At 41.4% G+C, this 18,533-nt stretch overlaps 1 protein-coding gene across 3 annotated transcripts in view; it reads left to right on the top strand.

Moving 5' to 3' along the window:
- Nucleotides 1–1,923: 1,923 nt before the first annotated feature.
- JARID2 (jumonji and AT-rich interaction domain containing 2) overlaps nt 1,924–18,533 on the top strand; it is a 219,007-nt gene continuing 202,397 nt past the window's right edge. For 2 of the 3 annotated variants that reach the window (XM_044426287.1, XM_044426288.1), the window contains exon 1: nt 1,931–2,411. In XM_044426287.1, the coding sequence (XP_044282222.1) occupies nt 2,337–2,411 (75 nt within the window). In that variant the 5' untranslated portion in view covers nt 1,931–2,336. Of the gene's footprint in view, nt 2,412–18,533 lie in introns of all 3 variants that reach the window. The other variant, XM_044426289.1, reaches the window with a different exon arrangement.

Raw genomic sequence — 18,533 nt, forward strand, 5'->3', positions numbered from 1 at the left:
ACAAGTTGGCCTAGCATCATGGAGAATTTTCTTCTTGGAGAAAAGGCTCCTGGGATATAAATGTGATAGATTTTCCCTGTAACCATGTTTGCATGTCATATTTAATTCGGGATGATGAGGATGAGCCTCCTGGACATTCACTGTTTCCACTTTCAGCTTGTTCCTGGGTTGTTTTGTGGCAAGCAAACCCAGAAATTCTGGGTTGTTTGTGGGTTATACAACCAGAGTTAACCCAGCAACAAACTGTGGGAAACAGATCTGAAGCATAAGCAAGTGGTCTTGCTAGGATTTCTTCAGTGTTCAGCTGCTGCCTAGACTTCTTGCTTTAATCCAGAGACTTTTCATGTTGTATTAAGAAATAATAGAATAATGTGCTGGTGTTCCTGCTAGCACTTTAGCGTTAATAAAAAGAGGGTGAAAATCAATGACTTCAGTATGAACTGCCAGAATTAATATTAGCATCATATCAACAGTAATAATGTAGCTGTTCCCTAGATTTGTTTGCATTTACTCTAAAGCTAGGCCAAGCTGAGAGACTGATTTCTCATCACTGCTAACTCTAGTTCCAAAATGCTATTTCCTTTTTCCCTCATGCTAATTTAATAATGCATTGAGTTCAAGGAGAGCCTAATCTGGCAAAAATCTCTCAAGACTCAGTGAGGTGCCCTTGTAGGGCTGTTAGCAAGCCCAGTAACTTTTTGGTGGCATAAAATGATGATAGTGATGAAGCCAGGAATGTTTTGACCTGAAATTATGTACTGGTTTTGAGGGATATGCAAGGAGCTGGCAAGAAACTTGAGGGTCTTTTGTGGAAAGAATACACCCTGCCATCTGTGGTTGGTTAACTCTCCGCTGCCTGATATCTGGATTTGTTTCAGGATTTGTAGACATGAATTGGGAATGTATTAGAGTTGTGTCTAGGACGTTGTTGCAGTAAAATAGTAAATTCAGAAATCGATTTAGTGGCTTGGGGGGGTAGGGAATGGTGGATACAATATTTGAAGCAATAAATGTATGTATAGATGAAAACACGTCTTGTGCATGGGAGTGACTTCTTCAAATAAAGAAGATCATATATTAGTCTACTCCAAATTGGTGCCTTCCATATGTGTTGTACTATAATCCTGCTGGGGATTATGTGAGCTGTAGACTAATACTTCCACAAGGGCACTAGGTTGGGAAAGGTTGACAGAACCATTGAGGTGTGATGGTTCGAATGTTGGTCTGGAAACTTGGGCTCTAAGCCTCACTTCGCCATGAATCTCACTGGGTCAGTCACTGACTCTCCATCTGACCTACCTCACAGAGTGGTTGTTGTGAGGCTAAAATAGAGTGGAGGAGGACTTTGTAAGCCACCCTGCGTTCTTCAGGGTTCTTCTTCAGAGGAAGAAGTCAGGATCTAAATGCAAAAGCATCATCATTATCATCATGCCTAAAACAGTATTGTTTATCTAAGTGCTGATCTTTATGTAGCCATCCCTGCACAAGACGGAGGCAACAAGAGGCTTGAGGAAACCAAAGCATTTGCAGAAATACATAAGTCTTAGGTGGGGTGGTTTCCCTCCTGCAAACTGCCTAACAAGGGCTGAACCTGCTGGAAGGACATGGAATGTTGGAGGAACTCTGGTGAAAACACTGCAGAGGGATTGGATCAGAGTATGGAGGAGGAGGAGGAGGAGGAGGTCAGGGCTGCGCAGGAGCATCCCACACAGTGATAGGGCTGCCTCACATGCAGAAAGTCCTGGGTTCATTCCCTGGCATCTTTAGGTAGGGCTGGAAGAGCTCCTGCCTGAAGCCCCACTGCTAGTCAGTGTGAAGAACACTGGAGCAGCTGGACCAAGGAAGGCTCTGACTTGGGGATACAGGAAACTACTGTATAATATTATACTTCTGTTACTGCAGTGATCCATATGCAAGTTTTTTCTTCTCTGTCTGATTCATTTGGCGTTTTGCCTCTCTGTGGTGTCCTGGATGGGAGACAAGATAATAGTCTCTGAACCTTTGTCTTATGAAACTGAAAGAACTATGAGTAATTTATAAAATGTTCACTATTTCTCCAGACACATAAAATGTGTTTGAGTTGTAAGGCTCTATAAACATCCAGTCAGACAGCCTTTCCCCCCTTGTGGTTTGCATGTCATCATCAAGAATTGCTCAATCTCTTCAGAGCCTAGAAATGTTTGCATAGCCTTGTTGCACAGGTATATCTATCTCATACAAGCTTTGAATAAGTAGTACATTTTCTTGAGTTGTGCAGGACTGTGACTGGGAGCTGCTGCCCAACATTTTGTATTATGGTTTGATATTTAAGCAAATATCCAAGAGGCAGGGAAGATATGGGGGCAAGCTACACGTTGGAGGCAGAGTTTCATTTGCCTGCCTGTCAGCAGCAAGTGTTCTTCACCTGTCAGGTGAGTAGCTTGTACCTGATTTTTAGGAAAAAAGCCACTCTTTTTTTCTTTCTCCCACGGTGATTTTTGGAGGGCAGCATTGGCAAGACATTCATGTACATCCTACAAAAGGATATCTCCAAGGACAAAGAGCCTTCCTTCCTCTAAGTTCTCTGCACATGCTATAAAACTTGGGGAAATAACGGTTCTGTGATTATTATAGATATTGGTTTGGGGACTGTAGCTCTGTTTATGCAAGAGCTTTTTCTTAAAGTAGCTTTGGGATGTGATAGTTTGGATAAACAAATGGCCTGTGGGCATGTGTGTTTGGCTTGTCCTTTTTTCCCTGCAATTCTTTTTCTTTTTGTGTATAAACTTACACTCTACAGCTACTTTCTCCTCAACAGATTTCCAGACTTATGAAGGTTAAGTACAGCTTGCCTACTACTGAGGCTGCTTTTCATTTTTTAAACACAAGTCAGTTCAGGAATACATATCTTGGTAAATCCAGTGCTTTCCTGCAAAACTTTCAGTTCTTAGATTTTGCTGGAAAGTTCCTCATATTTTTACTGGTTTTGAATTGAGTAAGTTTGAAGTTTCTGTAAATGCAAGTGGTTTTATTGCTTCACTATTACAGTACAAGTTGATATTTCAGGATATTTGGAAATGTATTTGGGGGAAAAAAACCCGTTCTCTAGCTTCTCCAGACTGGTGTCCTTCAGATGTTGTAGAACAGGAGTGAGCAGAAGGTCATCTCCCAGATGCTTTTGGCAGTATGGTCATTTTTTAGGAATGCTGGGAGGTGAAGTCCAAAACATCTGGACACTCCTTTTCGTTCACCCTGTTTTCATTCACCATTGTTTCTCTGCCCTGCCACTAGTATACAAATGCAATCAACTTTTAGTACATTTGATAAGCTTTTATCTAATTTGTACTGGCAGGGTAGCAGTCCTTAGTTTTAGCCATTCCCACTATCAGTTCAGTCAAATTCTTTTGACAATTGTTTATGAGTATATGTATGTGTCTGAGGGAGTTTTGGTGTTTATATAAGTTGAGTGGACACTTTCCAGAGTCAATAGCAGGTGTCCATGTCTGCATGCATATGCATGTTGGCTAGCCTGGTATATGTGAATAAAATATTATATAAGCCTTATAACTTTTATGACAATTATAGTAAAATATAGCCAAATAACTATAGGGGATTTTTTCTAAAATTGTGTTCACAAATAAACTGTCTTTAAATGAGCAATGAATTTGGAATCATATAAACCTTCTGACAAAAGGCCATGTAGCTCTGTTTTCTTTTCTCCCCTCATTCTCACTCTTCCTATTTCTCTGCCAAGAAGCAACACTTTTGCATCTCTTTCAAATTTGGCAGTTAAATAAAGGTGGTGCACTCAAGAGGAAATGGCTACAGGAATTTTGTGTGCGGTGGTGGGTGAGAATCTGCCAAAGGTGACCCAGCTGTATTGCTATTTTTGGCTAATTTGATGCACTTAGTTGGAGCCTGCATTTTAATTAAAGGGTAAAGTTATATTTAATGATCATTAAAGCTTCCTTTAAAAAGTCTGTTTTATGCTTAAGTAATGGGAATGGTAGTGAAAAAAAATGCAGTAGCCAGCTACTAATTACTTTTGTCTTTTCATCCAGCATCCATGGGGCACCGCCTTGACTTTGTTCTTTTGAGGATTTAATACACACTTTGAATAAGTTGGGTGTATGTTATTACAGTCCACCTACCTCATTAGTTTTGGCTTCTGTATGCTGTCGTAGATGGTGGTGGCAGAGGTATGCAATTGAAATACGAGTGAACAAAAATACCCTAACAGGAATCTGTAGAGAGATTCTGTAGTCCCATTTAGATGCTGTGCTTAAAAAAGCCATACATTTATTTAAGTGTATTCTATGCTGAAAAGGAGCCTTTCCTAATGTTGTGCCATGCAGATGTATAGGACTGCAAATCCCATCATTCTCAGTCAGCATACAACTGGAGGAAACCAGATTGGAGAAGGCCGCTGTCTAATATCTTAATTAGGATTGAATCAAAGTTGCCTTCCTCCCACTTCATCATCATGCAAACAGGCTGCAAAATGTGAGTGTGTGTTGGTGGACACATTTTTCAACACTGAGGTGAGGAAGGCTCACAAAAATTGCTGAGGGATATTTGGAATAGGCAACAGGAATAAAGTTTCACTTCAGTAATAGTTGGTGATCCCAGTCCCTATGGTTGTAGTTGGCTGCTGTTTCCTTTTTCACAACCCAAAAAATAGTGATCACAGCTCAAGTTTAGCTTCAGGTATCATCAATTTAGGAATCACATTGCTTCATTTGAGATCTGTAGCCAGGCCTGAAGATGAGCAATACTTCTGCTGGAATGGTAGAATTTTATGGGAAAAGAAGGGGGAAATGGTGTGCAGTAGCAGCCTGGAACATGATTGTTGCTTGGACTATTAATAGGGAATGAGAGTGAAAAGAAAAGATGGAAACCTGGAGATTTTAATCTGAGCCTTTGATCATAAAATCATAAACAGTAGCATTGGAAGGCACCATAGGGCCAGGGGGTCCAAAGCCCCTCTCAGTGCAGGACTCCCAAATTAAAGCATTCCTAACAGATGTCCATCTAGCTACCATATTTTTCGCTCTATAAGATGCATCTGACCATAAGACGCACCTAGTTTTTAGAGGAGGGATCCATGGAAAGCTTCCTGATAATCACAGGCACATTCCCCATCACTTCCCCATGGGCTTCATTAAAAGACGGGTTGCCATTTGAAAACACACACTGACGTGTGATTAACAGCTCTCACCTGCGCCGGAGGAGGGGGGCGGAGCAGGGCACGCCGAGCGCGTGCCGGCCAGGTGTGGTGCAGCTGGGCCAGCAACGTGCCGGCAGTGGTCTTCCGGGCGGTGCAGCAGCGGCAGGTTTTCCCAGGCGGTGGGGGTGAGCAGTCCGTCTCTCCGTGTAGCGGCCGGCAGGTTAAAGCCTGCGGCTGCTCCTCCTCCGTGGCAGGTCTTCCCGGGCGGTGGGGGTGAGCAGTCCATCTCTCCGTGTGGCAGCCAGTGGGTTAAAGCCCGCGGCTCCTCCTCCTCCACACCGCTCCCCCTGAGCAGCACAGCTCTCACCTGCACCAGAGGGGGAGGGTGTGGAGCAGCGCGCGCTGAGTGCCTGCCGGCCAGGTGGTGCCACGTGGTGCAGGCGGGCCGGCAGCATCCCGGGCATCGGGCACACACACATTCACTCTGTAAGATGCGCAGACATTTCCCCTTACTTTTGAGGGGGGAAAAAGTGCGTCTTATAGAGCGAAAAATACGATATATCTTGAATGTCTTGTGTGGGAGAGCCCATGATATCCCTAGGTAATTGGTTCTATTGGTGTACAGTTAGGATTTCCCCCCTGATTTTCAGATGGAATCTGGTTACTTGGAATTTGAGCCCATTATTCCATGTCCTGATGATAAAGAAGAGATCCTAGCCTCCTCCTTTGTGACAGCTTTTCAAGTACTTGAATGCAATCATATTTCTCCTCTGTCTATTCAAGGCTAAACATGCCTAGTTTTTTCTGTCTCTGCTCATAGGGCTTCATTTCCAGTTTCATGATCATCTTTGATAATTCCTTCTGAACCTTTTCTGGTTTATCTGCATCTTTCCTGAACTGTGGTGCCCAGAACTAGATACAGTACTCAAGGTGAAGCTTAACTAATGCTGAGTGGAGGGGAATTAATATGTCACATGATTTTGATACTTACATTAATGCAGTTCAAAATAGCATTTGCCTTTTCTGCAGTTACATTGCATTGTTTACTCATATTCAGCTTGTGATCTACAACAATTACAAGATCCTCCCCACTTGTAGTATTGTTGAGCCAAGTGTCCCACTATGTATTTGGTTTATTTTTCCTAAGTGCAGAACTTGGCATTTGTCCCCAATAAATTTCATTCTGCTGTTTTCAGCCCAGAGCTCCAACCTGTCAAGATTACTTGAATTTTGTTTCTATGTTCCAGGATATTACCTATCCCACACAGTTTTGTGTCATTTGCAGATCTGATAAGCATCCCCTGAACTTAAGATGTCACTGATGAACACTTTGAGTCCAATTCTGTAGTCCGCTGTGGATAGTTGCTCCATCTAGCCCACTTTTAGATAATTTACTAATGAGGATACCATGAGGCATTTAGTCAAAATTTTTGCTGAAATCAAGATATATCATGTTTGCAGCATTCCCACCTGGGTAAGCTAGTCAATCATATAATTTTGTTTTTCCTTGCATCAGAAGAAAACCAATGGTAACGTTTGCTGAAGTTTTAACAGAATAAACTTTGAATTGCCAGGCATTCAAAGCTCTAACTGATGAGGTGAACAGGGAAGACAAGAATGTTTGTAGAATTTGATTGCACTGTTAGTTTGCTGTGTTCAAGCCAAACTTGGTATTCCTTGATAATTTGTTGGTTTCCTTAACATGAAGGTGGGTAATGGCAAAAAGACTTCTCTGAAATATATTTTGGCAACCACTTCATGATCCTTTCCTGTAATATGCAGCTACAGGGAATTGTTTGGTGTGTTTTAGGGTCATTCACTCCGTTCACAGGGGCTTCAGCTAAACCCAGACTGGGTGGCTTGCCCCAGGATTTTTATTTTTATTTTCTGGTAACATGAATGGGCTCCTCAGCAGATGAGTCAGTCAAAAGGGCTCCCTAGAGGCAGAACTTTTTGTTGAAAACTACAGGATTAGAATAGTAATGTAGGCTGTTAAATGAGCTAGGAAAACCTAGGCTTTGTGTGTGTGTTTTACACCTGCTAGTAAATATTGCCTGAATATCCTCCTCATTACTGTACTTTGTACACTGACTTGTCCTCCTTAGATTACAAACTCCTTTTTTGTATTAGGTGCTTAGCAAACATTCTTATGTCCTCTAACATGAGGATACACAGCTCAAACCATACAGAGTAACACTGCTAAAGCAGCTTTTTTAAAAGCAAAAAGCAAAAAAGCAAAGTTTTTTTTTAAACCCATTAACAGCTTAAGCAAATAAACAAACTCTAAGCTAGTCTGTCTGGCAGTCAAGGCTATTCATAGAATCCTAATCCTCCTTAATTAAGTAATATACATTTGATAATGTCCCCATAAGGCTCCTTTTCTCTGTGGAACCAAATGCCTCTGGTTTCTGAGGGAACTGAATGAAAAGCAAGAATAATTCAATTTTAGGAAAGAACTAACAAGAGTAAAAGTTGATCACCTTAGTAGGACATGAAACACAAACTGACACAAAATGTTTACTGCTCTTTAAACTATTGCAGTTAAATGACTCAAAATGTGTTTACATAAATGCATGCTCCTGTGCTGAATAAAAGCGTTTTTGAATGACAATTACATAGTAGAAGCTCTACATATTGGTTCAGTAGCTCACAGAATGCTACAATGTGAAGAAGTAGTGCGTCCTGGGAGATTTTACAAATGAACAGTGTATAGTGGGAAGACTGTTTTCCTGAGCTGTTTGCAGTCTATGCTGTTGACCTCTATCTGCATGATACCTGAAACAAGTCCTAATGGATTTCCTGGAAAAAATAGGCCTGCCATTTTTTAAAGAATACTAGCAGGATGCTAACAAGATTTTTACCTCTTGGCATAAGTGTGGCTTAAAAATAAAATAGATCTTCAAAAGCATAGTTTTATTCAGAACAACAGAAAGTGGATAGTTTTCTCCATGATTGCCTTTTGAACAGTTCCGTCTGCTAATGGATTTTTGTATATCATCTTTGAATTCATTACATAAGCTTGATTACAATGCTTTAGCATTTCTTCTTTTTTTCTTTTTTCTTTCCTACTTCACTGTCCAGGCTTCATGTAACATTAAACAGTAGGTAGCAATATCTTCCTGAACAGCAGTCTTATCTGCTTTCTGCTCTATATTCCTTCTCCAGCTTGACCAAGAGGAGGCAATTGAGATTTTGCACTGGGTTTTTCAATCTTTATTGGGGTTTTGTCCAAACCCCAATAAAATGTGGTTAAGTTTAACTGTGGTTCAGGGAAACAACCCATCTTCTAACAGTGGTAAATGATTCTGGCTTGTTTTAGTAAACTAAAGTTAACTCTAATATAATTGGTTTGAACAAAACAAAAAGAGAGTTGAAAACAAGCAAAAGATTCTCATGACCCCCAGAGCCAAATCAGAGAAGGATAAGGAGGTTCATGAGCTTGAGACTTGTGCATATAATGTTAAATCATGGTTTCTCATTAGATGGAAATGCATCCCATGTGTATTGGAGGCCTTGATTAGAGACAAATTCTAGTTTGCTCTCCAAACAAGATGACTCTTAAGCACCTTGATGAAAATATTGATACATAAATTACACAAATTACAAATGTTAAAACAGCAGTTAGTTATTAACAGTGTTTAATGTAAAAGTTAACCTCCCTGGATGGCAGCCAGTAGTTGTAGCTATTCTCTGTAGTATCTTTGATCTGCAGAGGGCAAAAACCTCTGTTAAGATTAACAACCTGGGACCAGTACTCTTCCAACAACTTTATTATTGATCTTGATGAGGAAGTCCAGGGAGCAATGATCAAATTTGTGGATAATACAAAACTGCGTGGAATAGCTAACACCCTGAAGACAAAAATAAGATCCTGGGCACTCTAGACAAAGTGAATTCAGGCTGAAAGCAACAGAATGAAATTTAGTGAGGACAAATGCCGTGTTCTCTACCTAGGCCAAAACAAACAAACAAACAACTGCATCAATACAAGATGGGGGAGTACTTGACTCAAAAGTACTGAAAAAGAAAAAGGATGGGGTTGTTGTAGACAACAAGCTACATGTGAGCCAGCAGTGTGATGCAGCCACAAAAGAGGTGAACACTGTTTTGGGTTGCCTACATAGAGATTTATTGGGGATAAAGAGATGTACTCATTGCCCTCTACTCTGTAGTCAGACCTCAGCTGGAATGCAGTGTTCAGTTTTTGACACTCAGGTTTAAAAAGGATGCTCAAAATCAGGAGAGAGTTCAAAGTGGGGGTCAAGAAAGATGATACAAGGCCTAAAGAACAAGGCCTGTTTAGACTTGAGAAAAGAAGACTATGAGGTGACATGATAGCACCTTCTAGGTACCCCAAAGGCTGTCACAAAGAAGAAGGAAAAGACCTCTTATTATTCATCCCAGATTGGAGAACATGAAACAATCAACTTAAACTACAATACGCCATGTACATAAGAAAGAACTTCCTAACTGTCAGAGCAATACAACAGTGGGACCAGTTGGCAAGAAAGGTGTGCTCTTCCACACTAGATACATTCAAGAAAAAGCTAGGCAGTCATCTGACAGGGATGGTGTAACTGGTGTCTGCAGCAGCAGGGGGTTGGACCCATTGGCCTTCTTGGCCCCTTCTGACCCTGCTTTTCTATGATTCTACCTTTGATTGTGAATATGATATAGGGGGTGATTGTATGTAGATTAGATATATCTGCCTTGTAGGCTATATCTGAGGTTCTAAAGTAAATGTTAAACTTTGTTACCTTGCTGTAAAGTCTTACAGCATCCCAGGCTTTGTTACATGAATTATACTTCAGTAAAGTTTTTATATTAACAATTAGAAAACAATACTGTTTCAAAAGATAAGTGACACCTCCATTTAGTAAAAAAGTACAGTGGAAGCAAGAATATTTGCCTTCACACTGTTTCCATGCCCACCTTCTCTCAGTTTGTTCCTTGCTTTGGGAGTTTTGAACTTTTAAAGGATATTCTCCAACTCTGATTCCCTCCTCCTCAGAGCTCAATTAATGTTATATTCATGTGGAAAAAGTATATGCCACTTTCTTTCCATATCATTTCTTTTTAAAAACTGCAGTGGAATGACATTTAAAATTGCAGTCCTTAATGCTGACTGGAACTATAGTGGTATCAATCTCTGGAGTTCAGAAAATGAAGCTGATAAATCAGGAGGTTGGTTTTTCTTACACACTAGAAGGGTCTAGGTCAAAACAAACATACAACATGGAACCAGATTACTTGAAAGGCTGGAGAGCATCCACCAGAAAATCATGAAGACAACATACTTGTCAGAACACTGGCTTTATTTAGAATGAAGCAAGTATTCTTGCATTCTGAGATGTGGATACCTGAAAGATTACCTTCCCCCATGCAGGCTTGGCCAGATTTTAAGATCTGCCAGGGAGCCCATTCTGTTGCTCCCATTGACATAAGAGGCTTGCTGGGGGATGCAAGAGTGGGTCTTCTCCGTTGCTTCCCCTGGCCTTTGGCACTCTAGCAGAAGGTGGCTGGATTGACTCCCTCTCTGCTGTCTTTTGAGTGACAAGCAAAGATGTTTATATAAAATTCAAGTTGGCTTTTGGCTTGGGTATGCTTTTTATGACTTAGTTATTGTTGTGCTTTTAAAATTGTGTTGTTAGTGTGCTTGTTTTCTGATGGTTTTAGCTAATTTTTATTTTACATTTTGTTTCTTATATCAGTAAGTTCTCCTTGCCCTGTTAATATTCAAAACTGAAATGAAGGCCTGCCAGATAATAGGTGCTGGTGACTTCACGATGGTAAAAGATAAACATGGCAGTGAAAGATGCCATCTTAGAAGATGCTTCCGTCCCTTTACCCTCCTTTGCCTTGCTCTCTCTGTTGCCAAACACTGCATAGCATTTTTACTCTTAAAGTGTAGAAAGGAGACTGGGAAACTCAAAAGGTGCCTTCAATTTAAATACAAGCTTATGTGTGTTTAAGCAAACAAACAAACAAACCCCTATAGTTCCTAGCATGTCCCATCCAGGATGGGTGTCTGGAAGGATGCTGGAGTTACAGGATGTTTTTCCATATCAACATGTATAGGATTGCATCACTACGACTTGACGTCGCTTGCTTCACAGTAGGGCCCTCTGTCTAAACTTGCGCGCTGCTCAGACTCCATGCTGACAAAAAGCAAACTATAATTTGGCTCTGCTTGAGTTCTGTCCTCTCAAGTGGCCACTTGTCTTGCCTGTTTGGTTGAGCCAGTTCTGCTTCTCTATTTTGTCTGTCATTCTACAGTGGACTTGTATTTCTTCTTGTCGATTATGTTGAGTGTTGGCTCTTGTAATTAGTGTTGCTGTGGGCTGTTCTTTTCTGCTGCAAGAGCTTTATGCTAAAAAAAATAATGGCAGCTGATATGCCCTTCAGGGCAATAAGACCAATCATGACTGAAATGTAAAACAGGTGCGCTTGCTAGAGTTGCAACCACAACTGAATGTTTGTATCTCTGGATTATCTGGAAGCTTCTCCAAGGCCTCTTTATTTCTGCCATGGACAATCAAAAGTATCAGATTTGTGTACGTTTTTCTTGACTGTGATTATTGGATTCATGCATGGTTTCTGGACTTTTTCCTGTTATTATTTAAATCAGTAGTGCTAGGACACACAACCGGTCTCTCCACAGCTTCCTCTTCTCATCTCAGGCTGGTATAAATGTGGAAGCAAATGTGATTTTAGCCCTCTCCCCACATGTTTTCTGTAAGCTTTCATAAACGTTTAAATGTTCTCCATAATAGTTAAAAGCATGTATAAAGAACTTACAGTTTAATTATCATATTTTCTTTCTAATTTGGTCTGCAAATTTTTTGACAAGAGTCCAGAAACCATTGTAATTGGATATTAATGCATAACAGTAAAATATATTCATGAATATAAACATAAATAATTGCAGAATATATTTATTGTTGGATTGCTATATAGCTAAGAGTGTGCATTATATACACAGATTAATTTATTTTTCATTTATGAGTTTTTCAGTGTATTCCTTCACCTTTATTTCCCTTCTTTTTTGCTTTCTAGTAATAAAAGCCTTTCTTTCATGTAATGCAGACATGTCTAAATGAGCTGAAGGAAAATCATGTCTGGGATTCTTTTAAAAATAACCCTGTGCCTATAAGATAATTTAGATCCCTGTTCCCCGAACACGAAATTAGGGAGGCAGTGGGGGTAGGGAGAAGAGAGTAGCATGGTTTGGCAGAGAGGGCCACATAACCTGTTTTTTCTGCCTATTGTCTCACTTTTGATTAACCTACACATTGAGTTGTGTTCAGCAGACTTTTCTGCAAAGATTCTGGTTGTACTTTGGGTTTGTGGCTCTATAAAATAACTGCTCCAATCATGCAAGCATTCGCTTTAAAACAACAACAACTTTAAAGACTTCAACAACAATTACTACCCACACTTGCCGACAGAAGAGTAATGGCAAATATTTAAAAATACAGATAGTTCATTCTGACCCCATTCCACTTCACATATTAATGAAATTTATGAGCCAATTATGGAATGGTGGAGTCTGCTTTAAAGGCTAATCAGCCACATGTTCTCCTTGTAGTAAGATTCCCCCTCCCCTTTAAACTGTGGAAAGCAGGCCTTCTTATAGTCCTCTTGTTCAAAGGTTACATAGGATCAAATAACCACATGGGAGTCTAGCAGTGCCTCCTGTAATTAACAGCACAAGGTCCACATTCTAAGGCCGGAGACTGTTTTAACTAAAGGTTAATGTGGCCCAGGCCTACCAGGAACATATCGCTTAATGAACTATTCACCATATGACTGAAATGTGTAGGCTTAACAAACAAAACAGTGATGATTTATAAAACCAGTATTCGTATGTTGTATGCAGTTCCAAATCTACAAAATCCACAAACTTGGTTTATGAGCTCTAGTAGTTGCTTAGCTGTAATAAGAATTGAATTTTCAAGATGGGGAAAGGAGTGGGGGGGCAAGGTGCGAAATTGGATTAAAGCCTATAAACACAGATTGCATTTTGAATGCTCCCTTTCTTGCACCCCACTCCTTGTCCGTTACTAGCAAACATGTGGTGTTCTAACTGCAAGGACCAAGGACAGAAACGTTTTGTACTGCTGGTGCAACAGATATGACCTGTTGGTGTCCAAATAAGATAATTTAAATCATTTCACTTCAGTTATTACTTCAAGGCTATCACTTTCAAAATGGGCTTTTATTTTGAAAGGAAACTATCAGCTCCAACCTCTTAAATGAATGCAACTCTAGATTGCAGATGTGCAGTTTCTTAGAAACGGAAAATTCTGTTCTTGATCTTTCCAGCATATCTGTGTATGATCCATCCATGGGGGTAGGAATGACATGCTGGTACATTTCCTGGGGAAATGCCAAGTTTCAGGTCTTCTTGCTAAACGATACTTCTTTGGCATGTGCTATGCCTATGTAAAGACAGTTAAGGACCCTACAGAACAGTTTTGTGTAACAGTTACAGGTCAATAGCTAATATCCTAGGCAAGGAGATCAAATGGGTGGTGGCCAGGCAGCTCCAAGCATTCTTGGATGAAATGGATTATCTAGATCCATTTTTTTCAGGCTTCAGGCCTGGTTTTGGAAATGGTCCAGACACCCCAACTAGTTCAGAACAGGGCAGTGCAGCTGTTGACCAGGACTGGCCTTTGAGAACACGCCAATCCTCTTCTGCCTGCACTGGCTGCCTGATGAAGTCTAGGCCCAATTCAAAGTACTGTTGCTTACATACAAAGCCCTAAATGGCTTGGGGCCAGGTTACCTGAAGGAAAGCATGTCTTCATATGTCCCTATCTGGTCATGAAGATCTTTGATGAAAGTTTTTCTCTGTGAGCACTCCCCCCCCAAGTGTGAAGGGGTGATGGTTAGGAGGAGGGCTTTGTTTGCACCCCAAAATATGAGGTATGCTTCCCAGGGAGATTTGCCTGGTGCAGTCGCTGCTTTTTTTCCAGTGCCAGGCGAAGACCTCCTTATTGTCCAAGTGCTATGGTGACTAAATTGGTTTTTAACATTGCTTTTATCTTTGATTGCCTCATGCCTTACTTTTATTTTTCTCTGCTATTAACTGCCAAATTTCTGTGCAACAATACATGGTTTTTATTGGGTTATTATGTGTTTCATTGATATATTTTTGGTTTACTGTATTTTATTGTAAATCACCCAGAGAGCCCCTGGGGCAGGGGTCTCAAACCCGTGGCCCGCGGGCCAGTTGCCGGGATGGACGGGGGAGGGGCCCTGCGGCCTTCAAAGCGCCGGCGGCGCCCGGGCTGGCTGCGGGATGAGTGGCCCACCACCACCGCGGTGGTGGAATACTTGATGCGGCCCAGCCTCACCCAGACTCTACTTCCAGCAGCCCCCAGGGAAGTTGAGTTTGAGACCCCTGCCCTGGGGTATGGGGCGGTATACAAATGTATGAAATAGTCAAAGTCATGTTTCAGATTCTATTCAAGGGAGAATTCAATAATGTTCTGCTTGCACGGGCATAAAAGGCAGCAGATGTCTACTAGTGTAACAATTTCTTTCTTCCAGTAAAGGAAAGTTGGGCTTCTTCTCTGAGCTTTCCCCTCCCATTTCTTCATTGATCTTTCTTCAAAAGATATTGTAGCCCAATGCATACTGCAGCTGCTTTCTTTAATTGAGAGAAGCAGACAGAATGGACTCCTGGACCCACTGTATAAAGTGGGGAGAAACAGGGTGGCATGTTTCTAGTCCCTGAGAACAAGCCTGGAAAGTAGTATACATAGCTGCACTGAACCCATTGCTTGGCATCCATTTGCAAGAAGTTACCTCTGTCTTTCTGCTTCTTCCAATACACCACAATTCCATGGAAGTACTTCAGGGCAAATGTTCCAGTATAAGGAATGCTACTCATGTAATATGAAGCGCTTTGGCTTCTCTCAGACCAACAACTTGGAATTGGCCTTTTCATATCTTTGGTTGAAACCAAACAGGACAGACAGACTGATTTCTGGAATAAACTTCTGGCTAATGCCTGTACTTTGGGACAGAAAAACAGCAGAAGAAGATGGCTCATAGGATACAGTCTAACATCACACCCAAACCCATGTGGATTCCAAATCAGCTTTGCTCAGTACCAGCAGAACCTCAAATTCTGCTATGCCTTACATTGATCCTATAGAGACTACAAAGCCCATAAATTCCCACTCAACTTCCAGTGTCTGGGCTTGGTATCAGATGGTGAAATACAGACAACCCTTAGTTGAATGTGTAGTATCACCTCTCTTACAACCATTGTTCAAGGCGTTATACATCTCTTAGGTACAGACAGACCTTACCAGCTTCCTCAGGTGGGTTTTTTTTGCCTTTGTTATGCTATGTCATGGGAGAGCTGTAGACATCCAGAATGTTTGTGTGGCTGCATGCTGTATTTAAATCGCATCTTAAAATCAGTAGATTAGTAGCATTTTCATGGTTTATAGTAGCAAGATATCCTTACATTAAGAGAATCACAACTGTTTCCTGCATTGGGAGGCAAGAACAGACAGGCCAGCTGATGGCACTTGCTTTTAATCTTGGAGAAAGTGGATCCAAAAGGGCAAGGCTGGGTTTGTCAGCAGGTGGTTTGCTTTGATTTTAGTGGGAATTTGAAGTCCAAGAACTGATGAATAATAGTGCACAATTAAATTTGTTCACAAGCAGTGCTACAGCAGCACTGGGACATAGCAACAGGAACTGAATGGAGATTATGGATTTTTGCCTGGTAAAACCTCCTGGAGCAAAGGCTTGAATAGTTGGGAAGTGGTTTAATTTCTTTTCCTGCAAAGTGTCCATTGTTGTGGAAATTGCTTTCTGTGTCCACAACTGCTCCGAGAAAATAGCAACCCTGCTACCATGATATATGCTAAAGTAATCTCTAATCTAGATACTATTATGGAGCATTCCGTTTGGGGCTGCCATTGAGAAGTGTTTGGAAATTTCAGTTTGTTCAAAATGCAGTCACTTTATTATTAATGGCAGTGGATCCAAAGACGGAATCCAGCATTAGTGCTAACTGAAATCTCACAACCAGTTTGCTTCTGTGCAGAGAAGAAGCAAATGAATGCTAGTTTAAAATTTAAAAGCCTTAAGTGACCTTGGCCTGCCCTACCTTAAATAGCATCATCTTCTGCATGAAGTTCCCTTACACTCAGAGGGTTTCTGGGATATTGCTTCTTTATCAGAGGAACAGTGACATGAAAAACAGTATCTTTCTGTAGTAAGTACCCTCATTATAGGACTCTTTCAGCAAAATGCCCTTTCAGTATAACCTACAGAAGGTTAATGAAAAACTCTTTTGGTCCATTGGAGCTTTGGAAGCTTTGCCTGACTATATCAGATTATTTAGTTCTACAGCAGAAAAAGTTCCCAGAATGGTTTATGTAAAATCAGTAAAAATGGTTTATGTAAAATCCTGCTTTTGCTGCACTATAATCTGAAAAGGTACAAAATGAAAGGAAAAGACAAGGGGAGGGAAGAGGAAAACAAGCAGTGTTCTATTCTTGTAATGACAAGTTATTATAATGACAGGGAGAAAAGTCTAATGAAGCTGGTCTTCCAGCAGAGTCAGTGAAGTGGCCCTGCTTTTCACTTCTGTTGACATGACATTTTATGTAAGCTGACATAGTTATTTTATGTTTCTGGATCTTCCAGAAACGTTTCTCTTTGTTGCGCAGGCCAATATGTTATTCATATATTGTGTCACTTGTATGTATAATTTAAATGCATGTTATTCAGCTGACCTAGGCAGTAATTTTTGGTGGCATACAACTTTGCAGAATAATTATTTCATTAAATGGTACATAGTAATGCTTATTTCTATCCTTTTTTGGGGGGTGTTGTTTGCTTTTCTTCTGGCATACAGCTTTTAAATTTAGAAGCTACTGTTGATTATGAATAATTTAATGTGACCTATAATACTCTTGTATGCTTGGCTTTTTTAGCAACTATTATCCAACAGGAAAGCAGAGGGAAATCCCTCATCTTTGGATTTTTGCCTATGTTTTACATAAAATAACAAATTGAGGAGTACAGTTTGGAAATTGAATAGAGTAGGAGAGGTATATAACTTTGTGATCAGGAACTGTTTCAATATTTCTTGTTAAAGTTTAGGGCATGTTGTAAAGATACGCACAAATGCAGTTCTGAGCAAAGCTGTGTGTTGGCAGATAGAACATGATTCCTAGTGTAATTTCTATAACATGCATGTGAATCTATGATCAGAATAGTTAGGATGTACTCTTACTAGAGGGATGCAGGTGGCGCAGTGGTTTAAACTGCTGTGCTGCTGGGCTGGTTAATCGAAAGGTTTCTGGTTCAAATCGAAAGGTTGCTGGTTCCAAGTGGCCTTCTCGTCAATCTTACCGGTCGGGGCATTTGGGCCAGGAAGGGACAGGAGGGTCTCTGAGGTAAAAAACTGGCTTAGGGTGTGGTGCCAGAAGGAACGCTTCGGGTTCCTTGACCACGGCACCCGGTTTCTTGCCAGTGGACTTCTGGCAAGGGATGGCTTGCACCTCACGAGGATTGGGGAAAAGGTCCTTTGGAGATGCTCTAGCGAGCTTCGTCCGAAAGAGTTTAAACAGCTGGGGGGTGGGGTTCAGGCCCCCCAGATACGTTTCTGCACGGGACAGGTGTGGGGAGAGGATCAGGGCTCTGGAAGCAGGATTTTAGGGGTACTGCAGGGACTGACAGGACTCCTACAGAGAGGGGCCAGGTATCAGGGAGGATGGGAGGAAGGAGGAGGCTGGGAACTCCAAGGAAAGGAAGCGGTGGGAAGGAGGTGCATGTACACCAATGCTAGGAGCATGGGTAATAAGCAGGAAGAGCTTGACGCTCTCCTGGGAATAGGAGGGTATGACCTGGTGGGAATCACAGAAACTTGGTGGGACGAAAGGCAAGATTGGAATGTGAACATAGAGGGGTATCACCTTTTTAGAAAGGACAGGAAGGGAAAGAAGGGTGGGGGTGTGGTTTTATACGTCAGGGAAGGGATCGGATGCAGTGAGATAGAATGCAGCACAGATGGCGATTCGGCAGAGGCAGTCTGGGTGAAACTTAGGGGTTTTGACAGGGAAAGAGACCTGACAGTGGGGTATGTTATTGCCCTCCAGGTCAACTTGAGACCCTGGATGATGTCCTGACAGACCAGCTTCTAAGGATATCTCGGGGGAGAGACACAGTAATTATGGGAGATTTCAATCTCCCGGATATTAGTTGGAAGACCCACTCGGCGGTGACAGCCAGGTCACCTCGCTTCCTAGAAGCTATAGAGGGAGGGTTTTTCACACAGAGGGTCTGAGAGGCGACAAGGGGGAAAACATCCTTGACTTGGTCTTGACCAATAGGGAGGAGCTGATAGATG

This window comes from Varanus komodoensis, unplaced genomic scaffold (genome assembly GCF_004798865.1).
Source record: "Varanus komodoensis strain SLA01 unplaced genomic scaffold, ASM479886v1 scaffold17, whole genome shotgun sequence".
Lineage (NCBI taxonomy): Eukaryota > Metazoa > Chordata > Lepidosauria > Squamata > Varanidae > Varanus > Varanus komodoensis.